This window comes from Sciurus carolinensis, chromosome 5 (assembly GCF_902686445.1).
Source record: "Sciurus carolinensis chromosome 5, mSciCar1.2, whole genome shotgun sequence".
NCBI classification, from domain to species: Eukaryota; Metazoa; Chordata; class Mammalia; order Rodentia; family Sciuridae; genus Sciurus; species Sciurus carolinensis.
This window is the reverse complement of record NC_062217.1, coordinates 66162208-66180300: the sequence shown is the minus strand read 5'-3', so window position 1 is coordinate 66180300 and position 18093 is coordinate 66162208. Positions and strand designations below refer to the sequence as shown.

General features: G+C 36.6%; 1 protein-coding gene across 2 annotated transcripts in view; it reads left to right on the top strand.

Moving 5' to 3' along the window:
- Positions 1–215: 215 nt before the first annotated feature.
- The window catches only part of Dach1 (dachshund family transcription factor 1), a 391202-nt gene continuing 373324 nt past the window's right edge, over positions 216–18093 (top strand). The window contains exon 1 of one of the 2 annotated variants that reach the window (XM_047553395.1): positions 216–1602. In XM_047553395.1, coding sequence (XP_047409351.1) covers positions 746–1602 — 857 coding nt within the window. In that variant the 5' untranslated portion in view covers positions 216–745. The remainder of the gene's footprint in view (positions 1603–18093) is intronic. The other variant, XM_047553393.1, reaches the window with a different exon arrangement.

The window sequence follows — 18093 nt, the reverse complement described above, 5'->3', positions numbered from 1 at the left end:
CCCAGCTTTTCCTCTCCGTCCCTCCCACAGTTTCTTTCCATATCCCCCCTCCCCTCCTCCTTTTCTTGCTCTCTCTCTCTCTCTCTCTCTCTCTCTCTCTCTCTCTCTCTCTCTCTCCCTCTCTCTCTCCTTATGTCTCGCGCTCACGGAGTCTCTGCTCCGAGTTCCTGGTTGGATAATTTGGGTTAATACTAGTGAGTGAGGTTTTTGCGGCTTCAAAGGGTATTTCAAGTTTCCGGAGCTCCTCCCCTCTGCACCGTGTGACAACAACAACTCGTCCAGCCGGCAGCCTGCACTTTTCAGCTCATTTTCTCTCTGTCATTCCCCTCTCAATCTTTGATCAATGTACTTGCCAGGGAGAACCCAAGTCCCTCAATCCTCCTCCTTTCCACCTTCATCCTTAACTTTGTGCTAGAGCGGGACCCACACAACAACAGCCGACCCTCCCCGTCCCCGCCCCCCCCCCCAAACCAGCCCTCGATCCCAGCCCCCGGAGAGGACTCGCATTTCGACTTGCGGGACACTTTGTGCGTTTCTCTCTAGAGCGCCTCTCGCGCTCGCCCCTCCTGCGCTCGCTCTTTCTTACCCTCACCTCCTTTTCCCCCCTTCTCTCCCTTTCTCGTCCTCTTCGGAGTTGTTGTTGCCCCTCTTGCTCCTTCTCCCCCCCTTTTCCCCGTCCCCTCCCGGGGTGTGTGGCAACTTTTCCCCTCTCTTCTCCTCCTTCTGTTTCCCCTTATATGTGACCATGGCAGTGCCTGCGGCTTTGATCCCTCCGACCCAGCTGGTCCCCCCTCAACCCCCGATCTCCACGTCTGCTTCCTCCTCTGGCACCACCACCTCCACCTCCTCGGCGACCTCGTCTCCGGCTCCGTCCATAGGACCCTCGGTGTCCTCTGGGCCAACTCTGTTCCGGCCAGAGCCCATCGCTTCTTCGGCAGCGGCGGCGGCCACAGTCACCTCTCCCGGCGGCGGCGGCGGCGGCGGTGGCGGCGGCGGCGGCAGCGGAGGCGGCAGCGGCGGCAACGGAGGCGGCGGTGGCGGCGGCGGCGGCGGCAGCAACTGCAACCCCAGCCTGGCCGCCGGGAGCAACGGCAGCGGCGGCGGCGGCGGCGGCAGCATTAGCGCTGGCGGCGGCGGCGCCTCCAGCACCCCCATCAACGCGAGCACCGGCAGCAGCAGCAGCAGCAGTAGCAGCAGCAGCAGTAGCAGTAGTAGCAGCAGCAGTAGCAGCAGCAGCAGCAGCTGCGGCCCCCTCCCCGGGAAACCCGTGTACTCAACCCCGTCCCCAGTGGAAAACACCCCCCAGAATAATGAGTGCAAAATGGTGGATCTGAGGGGGGCCAAAGTGGCTTCCTTCACGGTGGAGGGCTGCGAGCTGATCTGCCTGCCCCAGGCTTTCGACCTGTTCCTGAAGCACTTGGTGGGGGGCTTGCACACGGTCTACACCAAGCTGAAGCGGTTGGAGATCACGCCGGTGGTGTGCAATGTGGAACAGGTTCGCATCCTGAGGGGACTGGGCGCCATCCAGCCCGGAGTGAACCGCTGCAAACTCATCTCCAGAAAGGACTTCGAGACTCTCTACAATGACTGCACCAACGCAAGGTAAAGAGCAGAGTGTAGCCTCTGCCGCCCCCGACCCCTTCCCACCCGCCTCCTCGCCCTTCCCTTGCTCCCTTTCCGGCGCCGCTTGCTCGCGCGTCCGCGAGTCGCGCGTCCTGGCGAGCGCGGCCCTCTGGTTTCCTTCTTTGGAGCTCGCCAGCCGCGCCCGACCCCCTGAGAAGTTGGCACTTCACCCTGCCCAGATCTAGCTCTTTCGGCCGGGTCAATCTTTGCTCGCCTGGCCGCCAGATCTTGGCTGCTGTGGGGCTTGGGAACCTCAAGTCTCTGGGCGGAGGGGGCGGGAAGGAGGACGGCGCCTTTCCTGGAGCCACTGCCCCCTTCTCGGCGCGCGCCGGCGTCTGCGAACCTTTCTCCGTGCTACTGCCGGAGTGTGCGCTCCCTGGGACCTGGGTTCAACAGCAAGCCTCTGGGTACCTCCTGGGGGCGGGGGGAGGTCGTGACCCTGCCCCGTAAGGTTCGTGGGGCAGGGAGACACGCTCCGGGTGAATGGCCGGTTAGGAGGCCAAGGGAGTGGGTTGGTAGTCGACGAAGGCACTTTGAGGTCAGATAGGGAACGACTCCTGAGGCTGAGAGGCCCTGGGCGATCCCAGGGAGTTCAGCCCCAAGTCCCAAGGGGCTGCTTGTTGAGGGGAGGGTCCCTGTGTGTGCGCATGTGTGTGTGTCCGCGTGTGAGCATGTGCGTGTGCAAAGGAAATGAAGGGGTACGTTTGCCCCGAGGCAGATGCGAGGGCACCAGCAGGTTTTCTTCTATAGGGGAAGGTGATCGGGTGCCCCAGACTTTTGGAAGCCGAACTAAGAGAGACGGAAAAGGAAGACCACAGCGCTTTCGCTCGCTGTTTTCAAAGTGCGACTTCTTTTTTCATTCCTTTCTTTTCTCTTCTTTCTTTCTTCTTCTTTTCCTTTTTTTTTTTTTTAAAGGTCAGTAGCTCCCGCAACGAGCCAGGTGCACGTTTTTGCACTGGGATGCTCTGCGGGCCTGAATACTGTGTGCGCTGACTTTCCAGCCCGGCAAAGGCGCGCCCAGAGGAGGCTTCGGGACTGGTCCCCCGGCCCAACCAGTTTTATGCTAATGAACCCTCAGTGGGGGAGGTTCTACCAGGAGGGGGCGGGAGTGGGGTAAGTTGTCAATTTCGGGGTAGAAAAGAAGATTCCACTCGCTTTTGCAGTTGCGCTTTGTCCCCACCGCTCGCTTCAGGGACGCGCACAGGGAAAAGTTCACAGATTCCTAGAGAAAGCGAATAGGGAAAGTTGAAGACCTCAAGCAGGCACGTGGGAACAGGGCGCAAAATTTGAGTGGAAAACTTCGGTACCTCCCAATAAGTTTAAAGACTGAGAGAACGGAGTTGGTGTGTGTCCCTAGAAGAGCTAGGGAAGCTGAAGTGGAAGGAAAAAGAGGAGATCAGGTACAAATGGGAAAGAAAAGGCCACTAACTATTACTTCCTTGGAGAAAGATTCCTCGGTACTGCTGGAGAAGGCTGTAAACCCCAAAAGACTCGAACTCAAAGGAGCATATGTCTTACCCCGGCCTTACCAGACATTCTTTTTCGTGTTTATTTGCCTTTCTTTACATGGAACATGAATGTATGTCTCGGTTTTGAACCTTCAGTTCGACTATTTTTTGTATATGTGTGTGTGTGTGTGTGTGTGTGTGTGTGTGTATGTGTGTGTGGTGTATGCGCGCATGAGTGCCCAAGTGCATGGGCAGGTGGCAGTAGAGATGGGTGTGTGTGTGTGTGTGTGTGTGTGTGTGTGATATCAAGATCATTAAATATCATTTACTTAGACAATTGGAGTTCTTACTCATCCATAAGGTAAAATATTTGTCCCAAATCCATTAAAACTATTTGCACCAGAACAGTATTATTCTGGAGTTTTAAAGAATATTATGTAAAAACTGAAGTCAGTTCATATCCGATTGTTATAAAATTGGCTCTCCAGTAAATTGGTAACAGGCTGGTTTTCTCTTTGGTAATGAAACATCCAGTCTTCTCCAAATCCTGTGTGCATTGTGTGTATGTGTGTGTGTGTGTTTATGGCACACATTGTACGACGTAATCAATGGCCATTTTAGTACACACATGCACACACATACACAATTGTTTGAGAAAAGTTCCTTCAGTGACTGCTTTATAATGTTGTAATCAATGTAACACTTGATCATTTTTATTTTGTGAAATTTTGTCCAGACTTTGAATTGAAGTCCTCATCAGATGGTTGAAGAAAAGTCCCAAAGTTATTAAGTAGACATTTAAAAAAATTCTTTTTCTTTTTTTTCCCCTGAGATTAACAGCTCTAGAGTTTAAACTTCCAGAACCAAGATAAGTTAAATCCAGTGGAACTGTTCATCCCTCCAAAAATATCTCATCACTACTCTAATTATGTTTCAATTACCTGGCCTTAATACTTTGCAATTAAATGTGTTGTTCTGAAATCCCATTTCAGGTTATTTTTAAATGAAATATGGGAAATTTATAGATATAATTTTGAATTTTGATCTTACATCAACTAAAATGCTTGCTCAAACTTAAATACATGTAAATATGTAGTCATTAGCCTGAGAAGATATGTTGTTGTAGTTGTCGACATTTACCTAGGTTTTCCTAACTCTGCCCCTGACTAAGGAAATAGAAAATTTATAATTGATGGGTTCAATCCCTAGCACTGCAAGAAAAAGAAAAAGAAAATTTAAATTTAAAATTAAGTTTCCCCTCACCAGAATGTACTCTTTGCGTATTACAATGTTGACATCATTATTTTCAATAGTAATTACCAGTGTTGTTGTTTTATTTCTTTACTTTGAAAGCGACAATCTAAGTGTTTTGCATCTTAAATTAAAAAACAAATTCCATTTTTATTCAAGTCCAATTTATAATTTTGCTATTAGAATCTTTTTTCATTCATCTAAATGTATTGATCCTTTCACTCTAGTTTCTACTCTAGCTACTTAACAGACCAAGGAAATAATTTATACAGAGTGTAAGAGAAATGGTGCAAGAAGGCAAACTATATAAAATTACATACATATTTGTGTGTGTTTATATATAGTGCATAGCTAGTATTTTGAATATATATGTATATACGGTGTGTGTGTGAAAGAAATATCAAATCTTAGTACTCTCAGTTTTTTATGGAACATATATCTAATTATGATCCTCAGAACTATTTAAATACCAGGAAATCTAAGGAACCAAAATGATACTAAAGAAAAGAAAGGCTCATGAACTTGCTTAAAGTGGCTCAGTAAGTTAACAGCAAACCTCAGAGTAGATTTGATTTGCTTGGGGCCATTGTATTTGTATGCTATCTATGAAAACTGGAGTAAATGTTGAAGCCATCTGTCATTACCACGAGGAGATGAAAAAGAGACTATCACCTGCTAGATAGTAAAACTAAAAAGTGTAGGTCTCCAAACATGAAAGAAAATGTAAGGAAATATATTTAAAAGTTGTCAAGGGGCAAACTCTGACCTTGTCCAGCTTCCTCCAATTATTATTTTAAAACTAAACATTAGTTGTATGGACTTGTCTGTTGCAACAGAGGTCACTTAATTAACTGCTAACCATTAAATAACAACAAAAAAAAGTAAAGTAATTATGTACATGGTCAAGTCTAACTTTGTACAAGTCAATTGCTTGTTTGTAGATTTGGGTTAGGATTCATTTTTGTGTGAATTCAAGTAATAAAAAGTGACTTATGTTATCTAACATGCTTATTTCTTTGATTATGGTCAGAAGATGATCTTGTCTCACAATCTTTCAAACCAGGTTGTGGATATAGCTTCTATATAGCTCCAAATTTGGGAAATTTTAAACTTGAATAGATTTGTTAGTTTTATCAGACATTTTATATGCATATACATATATTAATGAACAGTATTCTTTTGTCTTGAAAGTTGATACCATTCATGGACATAAAATTGAAAGTCTTGCTAAGCCTTTTATGTTTCAGTAGCAATATCTGAAAAAATTTTAGTATAAGTAGTACAAGATTTTTTTTTTCCAGTTCTTGACTTTATTTTTCTGGTCAGGAGTTTTTAGTAAAGATGGCAAGCTGAAACAGTCTATATTTATTTAACATTTCCCCTGTTGCCTGGTTTTCAATGGCACAGACTCATGCATCGATAAAGTTTCAACACAAATACAGATTCACTCCCTTCTAACAGATAATTACGATACTTGGCACTGAGAAATTCAAGGATTACTTCAAATGAAGAGAGGCAATGCTTTTGAAGTTTTTGTATTACAGTAGATTAATGGTTCCTATAAAGCCTAGTGTCTCATTTTATAACATTTCAAAAGGAATGCAAAGGAATGCAACATAATTAGAAGACCAAGGCATAAAATATGAAAGTTTGTTTGGTTCTATAACTTGTTTCTCTCTACTTTAAAAATATTAGAAAACTGCATTTTAATAACAAATATATGAATAAAATAAAAGAATATTCTAATCTAGAATTTACATGGCTCAAATTATATTGTAGAATACAAATTCTTGAGTTATTTGGATAGTATCTTTCAACTTGATATTTTTCTTGGAATTAGTCTCCAATAATATCACGGTATTATTGTTAAAAGTGCACATGATTATGAAGATATTTTTCTTTCTCAACTCGAGTTTATTAGTTAATGCTCTGAGGGAAGAAATTTGATTTATATAAATGATGTTTTATTTTGTGAAACTTCAAATATTATATAGTATAAAGTACAGGACAGGCTTTTTTACCCCAGTTCTCTTACACAGTTTTAAGCATTTGGTACAGTATTTTAAAATCTCATTTTATTAATCAAAATTTGCTGTTGCTTTTTGTTTAATCTATTATATTTCACTAAAGTTGTATACAAATTACTGAGACAAATATTAGCCACCCTCTTTTTGCCTCCCTACCTCCCCCAGTCCCCTGAGATGTGACACCCAATATTGATTAAAGTCTTGGCAGGATTTGAGCATAAATCACCCTTCTCTTTGGCGATTTACTAGGTGTGATTCACCAGCATACAGAAACATAATATGCTTTATTATTTCTCACTTGATGCTTTGTTTTTGGAATGTAAGTAACATTTGTAAATTAGCTTAATGTGCAACCAAGTAGTTGTTATTTTAAGGATGATTTTCTGCTTCGACTATCAATTAGTATTATTTTACCTTTCCAGGTTATTTTAATCAATTGTTTCATACAATTGCCTTTGTCAATCAAGTAAAATAGTCATTAAAATAGCATTGTGTTAGCAATATAGAACCCAAGCATTACAGAATACAATAGGAAATGAAACTCTCACAGGTTGTAAACTGTCTCCCTTTGAATCCTTGTTTGAAGAAATAGTTTGAAGTATGTCTTCTAAATAGGTACAGGTGAGTCTTCCAGATTTCATTAAACATTTTGATTTTAATGTTTGTTACTTGGTTCTTTAAACTCTGTTTAAATTTAAACTGAATTTTTTTTCTTTCAAGGATGTTATTTTCAAATTGTTCACACAAAAAGTCACATCAAGTATATGCTTTTAAAATGATAGAAAATGTAGAATTTGATATGGACTATTTAGGTATCAAAACTGTAATCAAGATAAGGTTTGTCATTTTATATTTGAATTGTTAAAAAAATATGACCTTAGCTTTTTCCAGCGTGTATCATTTTCTTAACTGAGGTAATGGATTCTGATTGGTTGGTTATATATACATATACATATATATATAAATAAAATATATGAATGTATATATGTATATATGTGAATATATGTATTTATATAAATGCTACAGTTTAAATATTCTAGCTCAGACTACATTAATATTTTCAGACTTTTGGACTGCATTAAGCAACGCCTTTCCATTATATTTGTTATGTTCATGGGTTAATTTTTAAAAGAAGACAGCATTGAATTAAAAGACCACTTAATGCAACTTGGATAGTAAGTGTAATATCAAAGGCTCTGATTTTTCACAGCTACACATATTTTAAACACAGCAGAGCTTCTGTGTGTACCTACATTGTGCTCAAATTCCTTTACTTCTCAATTTACCAAGAATATTTCTATTTTATTCTAAAGTATCTGGGTTTTAAAATAACTTTTAATTACTGATATTTTTGCTTTTTAGGGTATATCACATATAAGAATAACTTAATTGGAATAGTATAGTTAGTTTACCAACTTCTTCCTTTAGAAAACAAAGAATACCAAGGATGGGATATTTGTATTTGGTTCTTATGAGCTATTGTTAGATTAACTGGTGACTCTCTTTATTTTGGTTTAACTATTTAGTTTAAGAAGAATTTTGAGAATCTGTTAAGAGTGTGACCATTGCTGCTGGTTGTAGGTAGGCATTTAATGATTAACTTTTTGTGTAAGTACACAAATGTGCTATTTAAAATATATATATATATATATGTCAAGTCAAATAGAGAAAATCATCCAAATTGCAACCTAAAGTTAGCGACCTCAGCCCAGGTTCATTTTAAAATTTCTTGGTGTATTCTGACGTGGATTTCTTTTATTAGAGAAAAACATTCTCCCATTAAAAAAAAAAATTACATCTTTAGAATTTTCTGCATTGGCTACTCAATGTGCCAATGGCTAAATTTTATTCAAGGGGTGACCCTCTTGTTTTCTGATCCAAAATAGCATGTAGTTCATCTGAGAATTTAAGGTGGGAATCTTCTGAACATTTGAAGTATGTGACTTGACTGGAAGTTGCCAGAGCAACTTATTAAACTGCACAACTCACTATTGTTATTGTTTAATTGGTCTTTTAAAATATAAGTATATTGAACTATCCTACACTATGCAGCATAGAGATACACTAAATAGCCACTTGCTTAAAAAAAAAAAGTTTTAGGGAGTGATGAGGGGGAGAGAGAGAAAGAGAAAAAGGGAAAATGTTTTACAGAAGAATCTAAAATAATTAATCATTTTGTATGCTGAATACAATATCTGGAATACATTATACATTTCTAGTAAGATGTTAAATTGAAATAAGCCAGGCACAGAAAAACAAATACTGCCTGATATCACCTCTATGTGGAATCTGAAAAAGTTGAATTCTTAGAAACAAAGTAGAATGGTGGTTGCCAGTGACTGGAGAAGATATTGTAAAAGGATGCAAAATTCCAGTTAGATAAGAGGGATAAGTTCAAGAGATCCAAGAGATCTGTCCTACAACATAGTGATTAATAACAGACCTTTATGAATCCTGTAGAGAATTTTGAAAATAGGATTTATGTTTGACAAAAAATTTAAGCCATGATTTTCATAAAGCACATATTGAAGTAGGCAACATAATAAATCAGTTTATTTCGATGAGTCACCTTGAATAATTGAGGAATGTTTTTCTTAGTATAAATAAATGGAGAAGTAAACATAATAGATTAAAATTTCACAGTGTTAAATTATCTTTGTATTTTTATGGTATCGATATTTCTAAATAATTAAAGTATGCTTCCCATCACAACAGGAAAAAAAACAACACCACTTTTTTACAAGAGCAAACAAAATATATCTCAGGAAAGAAACTATGCTAGATGAAAGGGAACTATGTAATGGAAGCATGTAGAAGCATTTTCAAGTACTTGTAAATTCCATTTAAAGCATATTGGTCATATGTTAAATAAAGGCAATGAAAATAAATAGTATGTGTTAAACATGAAGTACTTTATTATATTCACATATCAGGCAGATGATGTATTTTATTGAAATCTTAAACTATATCCTTAAATTTTATAAACACTAACAATGATTCATAATATTTTCATAGTGTTATATTTTTTAAAGATTTTATTGATGTGTGAACCAAGTAAACCACTGAAGACATAACAAACCTTTCAACTCACCATAGTCCTGCTAACAGTATTCTTAGTTTATATTTAAAATATCATTTTTAAATTTAATTTAACCAAATTCTTTGAAATGATATTTCTTGATTTGGGCATTTTCTACTTTATTAGTGCCTTTGAATTTTAAAGAAATTACTTGGAGCACTTTTAATTTTCATGTTACCAGTAAGACATTTTATACTCAGATGTTCTTGTGTGTGCAACAAGTGTAAAATTTTTATCAGTATTTTAGACATCTCTGTGGTGGACATTTCTATTCATGTTAATCTTAGTCCACTTGTAGTCTGTGTATTTATATTTAAACAGTTATAGCAATGTAAAAACTTTTACATACATGTTTATAGGTATATGTACACTCACACACACACACACACACACACACACAGCTACAGGACATGGGGCCACAGGACAAAGAGCGTATCAATAAAACTGGTTTTACTTTTCTTTTTTAGAATTTATACAGGCCTAAAATACTGCAAAACACATTTTACTTACCTCATGATAATTGAAAGACAGTCAAAAGAAGCAATTTTCTGTAAAAGAAGTAATTTAAACTTAAATATTTAAAAATACATTGCACAACATGTAGTTTCTAGGGCAGTGATTAAAAACGTCGTTCATTTTCCTAGATCCTAATCTTTATAACTAAAATATAGTTTTAATTTTCTATTTAAAAGATACATATGTGGGAATTATTTTATTGGTATGAAGTAGATATTCAACAATTAGGTACTAGATTTTACACATTATTGAATAACACTAAATGTGCTTGATGTCCTTGCTCCATTTATTTTATTGGTTTATCTCATTGCTTCTTGCACTTCAGAGCAAGTATATCTTTCAGAATCAGTGGATAAATGATAGGAAAACAATTTCATAACCTAAAGAAAAGTGTCTGTCTTCTAAAAGTCTTGCCATCAATGAGATGAGTTAGGAATGAGGTCAGTGGGTTAATCTTTAGGTCTGCATAAGGAGATGTGTATTACCACTTCTTGAAGTAGACTGTAATTGTCTTTGAAAACACCTGGTAAAGGACCAGTTAAGTTGAAATCAATTACTTTCTCAATCATTCCATGGCATTTGTCAAGTCATTACTTCACTGGTAAAAGTGCAAGCATGCATACATTCTTTTTCAAAGTAGAAAGCAGTTTATGAAACAGTGTCTACTTAAGATTCTGCTTCATCTAACACTTGTGGAAATAAAAAGAAAACAACCCAAATCTTGTATGTAATAAATAAAACTTATACACGATTATTTGGTCAGAAGTTCATCTTTGCATTTAGTTATCTTAATAGAAACTTTTAATATCACTTTGTGCATCGTCAGAGAGAGAGAGAGAGAGAGAGAGAGAAGTATAAGTAAGAAAAACTTGTTTCAAAGTATTTTATGACTTATGTGATCTGATACCTGTATTCTTACCCCTTAAGAATGCTCTGACAAGTGTGTATGATAATCAAAGATGAATGTATGTCTGCTGTTCACTGATTCTTTCTTCACACCATTGACAGCACATGCAGATTTGAACTTGTAGCTAGGAACAGTGCTTCCATGCTTCAAATTGCCAAAAGACCCTCAGGGATAGAAACTTGACCTGCTTTTATGAAACCATAGAATTACATTTATACAAGTTACCCCATGGGAAAGGAATGAACTGATCCCAATTCAAACCTTAGTATCGAAGCCTTCTGGGTCAAATTTGATTCTTTTTTTTTCTGTTAACACCTGTATGGCTACCATGTTTAGTCACTTGATATTCTTAGAAATTTTTTTTAAAAATTCTTCATTAATGATTTTGCACTATTAAGCCAAAGTGCTATCAAAATTTTGGAGTTATTTGTTTTCTTGTGTTATTAATATGTCATTTTTCAGACAAAATGCCTACCCTATATAAAAACATCCTAAATTTAAGGAGTTTAAATGCAAGTTTATTTAATTGCATATGAAAACATTTACTTTGTACTTTTGAACTAATTTATCTCCACTCATGAGTTAGTCCAACTAGGAAAAGAAACTCCTTGAAAAGAGTTTTTCTTGGTTATAACAGATTTCAGAATAAGGATTTTAATATGAAAGTATTTAATTTTTCCTAGTTACATTTTAAATGGTTATATTTCTTCTTTTCTTTTTAGTCAGGCTACTTGTAGAAGGGGTTTCCAAAGGACTACCTTTGCCATTAATAGAAGCAAATGAAGGTAGTTACTGATAAATGAACATGCATAAAAGATACTTTTATTTGGGTTGGATTCACTTTAGTTATATGGAATGGATCTAAATTGGAAATTAATTCAACAAATGTTGCAACTAACGTGTTTATAATAAAGAAGATTTTAGGTATGTAGGAGTTTGCTTAGTTTCTGGAATATCAAAATGCTGTATCATACAAATGCAAATGAGTAAATTATATGAATGGATAAGGTCATAATATCTCTTTGCTTATAAAACTTACAGTATTAATGAACACCATTAGAGTATTGAATGAGGACCTATATCTCCATATAGTTTGATTTGCTTTCAACCTATACACATAAAAATAATTTTTAAATGGTAAAATACCACATGTATATGTTATTATAATTTAATATGGTGTTAAATGATTACATTGTTGAATTTTGGAGTTGAGGTGAGCAAATTTCTTTCTCAATTGGATATTTAAATAAATTTCAAACACCTTTCACTTCTTTTTCACTTAACATCTTTAAAAACATTAGGATATTTTTATTAGATATTTCTCTACAAGAACTAAACATAAAAAATTCTTCATAAGAATGGTTATAATAAATCAGTCCTCGAAGTAGAGAGAGGGAAACATTAAGCTTTCTAATAGAAGGTACTCTACTTTCTTCACTATCTTAAGTCATAATCCAGAAGAAAATATTTGGAGTTCTAAACATGTGTTGTTTATCTTTTACTGGCCATTTTGTAGCAAAAGTATTACTTTTTTAGTAAGCTAACAGTTTTTCTGCCTTATCTTGACACTTTTCATTTGAATGAAATTGAAGTATATCAAGTAATATCGCTTTAATGCCATATTTATAAAATACCAAAGTCTGATCACTTATTTAATTTAAAAATGTGTCCCAACTAGTTTCATGGTGATTTAACATGGTCGTTGCTCTGCACTTTTTTTTTTTTTTTTTAACTGTAATGGAAGAAGGTAAAATAGGTAGACTTAAAAAGAATCTATTTCAGGAAAGACAACCTATTCTGACTTTTGTAATGGTGATGATATGAAGTTTCTATGACCTTTTTTGTCTTGTAGTGACATCTTACAGCTCTTTTTCCAAAAATGATTGATGGTACACACCACATGAACTGGAAAAAATAATCACATAAAAAGTCTTGCTCTAAAAAGAAGAAATGGAACTTCATATTTTTAATATTGCACAAAATTCTACGTGATACACAAAATAGGAAGCTGTTAGTCACCAAACTAAATTTCATTTTTTTAAAATACCTTTATCATCTAAATTATCCTTTAGTAATCCTTCTTCTTTTTCTTATTCTTTTTTTGATAAAAACGCTAGTAAAATAGTAAATGAAATAGAAATACTTTTTTACAATGAAATTTACCTGCAAACATCAAACCAATAACAGAAAGAACTCTGAGTTTTTGAGCTGTTGATATTTAGGCTGGATTTCTTTAATTCATCAGTGTGAAATATATATAATTTATTTTTATTAAGGCATTTTATTCAAACTTTAGGAAATGAAATGCAAATGGTATATTTGGTCTGGAGTAAACTTTTCTGTTCTTTCTTTTGGGGAGTGGGTTAAATAAGGGCCCATGACAGGAATGCTGTTTGTTTTTCACAAAAGTTGTTTGTGATTTCAGGTACCCTTGGGAAATCTCTTGATCAGATTCACATCTGTTCCTGTCAAAGTGGGTGCTAAGATACCGGTCACCCAGCAACCATGTCCAAGAGGGAATTGGGCCGATAATAACTTCAAAAAGGAATGACAGATGCTAGATTAGGATGAAAGACAAAACGCATGAAAAATGAGCTTGTTAGAATCAAAAATTTGTTCAAGCACCTTTATGCAAATTAAATGAATATTGAATATTTGCATGCAGTAATTTCTACTTTTTCATTTGATTGAAAAGAAAAGAATAGTGCATTTAAACTCACAAATGCCACTTCTTTCTATGGCACTAATTAACATACAAAGCAGAATCTCTTTTTAAAAATCAGATTAGCCACCTGGGTTCTTATGTCTCTGCTAAGAATGTTACAATGTTTTTCTTATGACAGTTAGTATTCTTTAAGATGACTTGGTTCATCTAATATTTTTTCATAGTAAACAGTCTCGTGTGAATTAAGATTATTTTAGATGGATATAAATCCATTTCTTGAGAAAGCAATTCAAAAGTAACCTTATCCTGTTGTCCTTGAAATTGGTTAATGTACATTAATAAAAGATCACTCAAGAATGAGTTCACACCAAAAGCACAGGCTTCTCATTGACTGGTTAAATAACAACGCATTAAAGTAAGGCAGAGTGGTATAACCGAAAATAAAGTAAGCAGAAAGATCTCTTCAGAATTTAAGATGCTCTTTGATACATTACCAGTTTTTCTATTGAACTGTTCACATACTAATCAGAATTTAGAAGGCCTGATAAAATGTAGTGATTGAGAGAGGTTTCTGAGTCTTGGTTTAGCAATGTCTAATGTGGTCACGTAGAGAAATTGATTTTCTTCAGAAATTAATTAATTTTTCATATCGCCCTAAGCTGCAGTTAAAAAGAGTGCATACTTGTCTGTTTTTTCCAGAAATATTGCCTAATCATATTAATACCATTGCCCCAAGGATGAAAAGATAATTGTACAAATGCATTTGGAAATATGTATCACTGAGTATTTATGATTAAATTATGCAAATGACCCAGCTCTCATCCTTTCCAGACCCAGATTGTCTAATTAGGATTGATATGCTGAATAGATGTTCCAGAATTTGAATACAAGCATGTCCAAGGAGCAGAAAATTGGAAATGACAAGGCTGAAATCTAAAGAAAAGTGTCTTTCGTTTCCATACTTTGTTAATGTGCTGTTAGCAGTTGAGGGCTCCCCCCCCTTTGGCTATTTTGAGGTTCACATGTCCTTATTAGAAACAACTATGGAAAATGAATCAAACTTTAGCTAATAGCAATTCATTTCTATTTGGTACTTATTTAAAAATAATAATCTCTTGGCCATTCTAAGGGAACATCACTAGCAAGTTATCCCAAACAATGTAAACGCTACCCTTAATTGGATGGCTTTTTTTTTTTTTTTTAACTTCCTCTGAATTAGTTTCTTAGCTTAATTTCAAAGCTAGTTTCTCCAAACTTAGGGGTATACCAATGAAATATTTTCTAAGGATATGCTTTTTTTTTTTTTTTTTTAATACTTAGTTCATTCACTTGTCTTCTTGTACTTGGACAAAACTGTTTAAGCAATGGTTGTGATCAGAAAAAAAAAAAGCAGCACTTTAAATGTAACAATGTTTGAATTTGAGGTCCTCAGCAGGCTTTCTCCCTCACTGATTGCACTCATTCATCTTAGATGGAGGGATGGCAGTGAGAAGCTAGGAAAGGACTAGAACTGTCAGGACTCCAGCCTTTGTTAAGCAGCGGGTAGTCACTGCCTCTGAACTCCGCTGGCTCCTGCTTCCCATCTGCAGGATGATGGATTGCTATGTTTAATACATTTCAGCTTTTGTCTGTCATAGTGTGGACAGACAGTACTATCAGTGATTTCAACAGTGATTAGGAAACCATTTCAAACCATTCCTATTGGCCAGACAGCTTCCAGGAATGTCTGATGAAACCTACTCATTGGCACTCTCTCCATATAAATGTGTAACTTAACTAGGCAGAGATTGTACACTCACAGTTTAAACCAATGCAGAAGCCTACTGAGAATTACTAGACTATATTTCATTTTAGAACCAAATTATATATGATAATATTAAGAACATTTGGGGTCTCAAACTACAATATTCATCCCCAAAGTCCGAAGTTTAAGATGAATTGGTATTCTTCATATAGTAACTACACATGCTTAATGACAGAACTGTATTTCATGGACCATGATGTCAGTTATTGCTATACTCACTGATATTGAGATGTTTACCTGCGTTGAGAGGGTAGACTGTGAGGACTGTGTTAAAGCAATAAGATGTGACATGGCATGTGCTATGCTGGGATTTGCTGAGCTGTGGGTGCTTTGTGATTCACAAGCCCAAAGGGTGAATGATTTCAACAAACCAGAAATGCACTATCTATGAACTCAATATTCTCCCCAGAGTGTCTTCTTGTATTTATACAACTAGTGCTAAGAAATACGAGTAACTAAAGGAAAAAAACTATTCTTTTTAAGCCATCAGTAACAGGCAAAGTTTTATTTCAAGAATGAGACTAAATAAATTGAATTGATAACTGACACATTGTTTACCAGTTATAATGTGATATGCCAAATACAATATAATTTATAAAATGTATCTTAAAGAGAGAGTTTTAACTCTCAATAAGATGGCACTCCAGCTAAAGTTTTGAAACACAAATCAGGAGCAGTTACTTGCTTTTAATTAATCTCTATTAAGAAGAAGTTTGAAGAAAACATTTAGTTGGTCAATGAAAAAGGTCTGATGAGAATAAGAACTCCAGTTCTTAGATAATTTCACCTTAGTGATATGATTTTAATGTTGCAAAACTTTTCCATGGGATTCTTTCAGTAAGGATTTCTGGTTTTCAGTGTGTGGTTTTAATCATACACATATATGCATACAACACAGCTCAAGTGCATATCACACACATTGTAGATCTTTTGAACCAACTCAATAGCTAAAACTTCATGGCATTTTGACATTGATGACTGGTAATGAGAACTGGTGGTACTTTCTGGGAGAGTTATAAAAACATTCATATGTTTTTCAGATTACCTTGTTCTTCATCATATTTTAAGGTTATTGAAATGATGTTTAGTGTAAACACTGTATTCATTTAGAATATTCTAAAGGAGTCATTTGTCAGAGTGAAGAAAAAATAGGCATATATATTTTTATATAGAAATTACGTAAGCAAATCAAAGCTATTCACAATTTATGTAGTACATATTCAGTGAACTAAGGTACTATCCCACAACATTTTTTTACTGCATAGTCAGTCTAATATGTGGTAGTCAAGAAGTGAGTTTTGAATGCTCACTTTTGCTTTCATGGTAGGAGAGTGGTGCAGGAAGGGAAATTACGGTAAGCTGAGAGAAAGATAAAAGATAGAAGAAGCTATTAGCAGGTCACATCTCCTGAAATTGCTGTGATGTCAGGAACTTCCATGAAGTCAAAGGGAAATGCACGACCTGGGTAACTAGAATTAAGGTTCCTGGCCTTGAACTTACAGAACCAAACTGAATGCAAGAGCAAGGAGGTGTTGAGTAATAATAGTGTGCTGAAGTAGAACTCTCATGGAATGGTCATACCTTACTCAGCTACACACATTTTTTGAGCTATTTGTTAAATTTCAAGGAGGTACTTAATACTCAGTGGAGATTTAGGGTATAGGTCTGTCTGGGGAATAGACCTTAACAACAGGAAAGGACCATTTATATTGCATAAGAGCCATATTTTTCCCCACACCAACAAAATACATGAAGTATAAGTGCTTGGTAAACTCAAATGTGTGTTCAGCTCATACAGAAAACTGTTTTTGTGACAGCACATGTGTGTATGTGTGTGTGTGTGTGTGCATGTGCATGCACATGTATCTGCATGCACTCTGTAGGTTGCCAACCCTTGTTATGCACATTGTTAGTCTTATGTTTAGTTAAACCCCATAATTGCAAAGTAATACAAGCCATTTGTCTTACTGTAGTTAAGTAAAAAAAAAATGTGCTAGAAACTAAATGAATGAGTTTCTCATGAGGCTAAATGAACGAGTTTGCCGTCTGGAAATGTTTCTGAGTGAAGGAATATTAGAATCCCCTTTAATCTACTCCATCCATCTCTAGCCACAGTGTGTGCACACTGGCTTCCATATGTGCACAGCACCTCTAGCCCTACTGTCTAGCTATTACTGTTTGGTAGATCCATAATTGGGGGAAATAGGGAGTCAGGCCAGCAGGTTCGACTTCCTATTTCTCAGTAGCTTCCTATAATGATTCTACCTCTAATGAGGTGAATTACTACTGCATGAAAAAGGAGAAAAAAGGGTTTTGGCCATCTTAGCTAATAAATCACATTGACTGCCTGGCTGATCAGATCAATTGTGCATAAATCAGTGCCTTAAAGAGTCTTAAAATAAGATTCTACCAAGACCAATCGATCCACTGGCTTGTATAAAGGCATGGTCTTTTGCCCATAGTGCGCTGAACAAGAAACCACAGTATTGAGTCTAGTATATGCTATCAGATGTTGAAATGAGTGTTTTCAGAACTCAGAGGTATGCCTTTGATGTATAAAACAGTTGTGATTGTCACCTGAATTTTTTTGACTTCTTCAGTTTACTTTTGTTAGGCTAGCAAGAAGGTGGATTTCTCTGTATGTATAGGAAAACACAGTTTTTAAAACATTAGCAACAAGTAGCATTCTCAGAATCATTTCCCACAAAAATATCTCGATGCTATTTCAAAAGGAAATTGTCCTTAACATCAAAAAAAGTATTTCATTACCCAA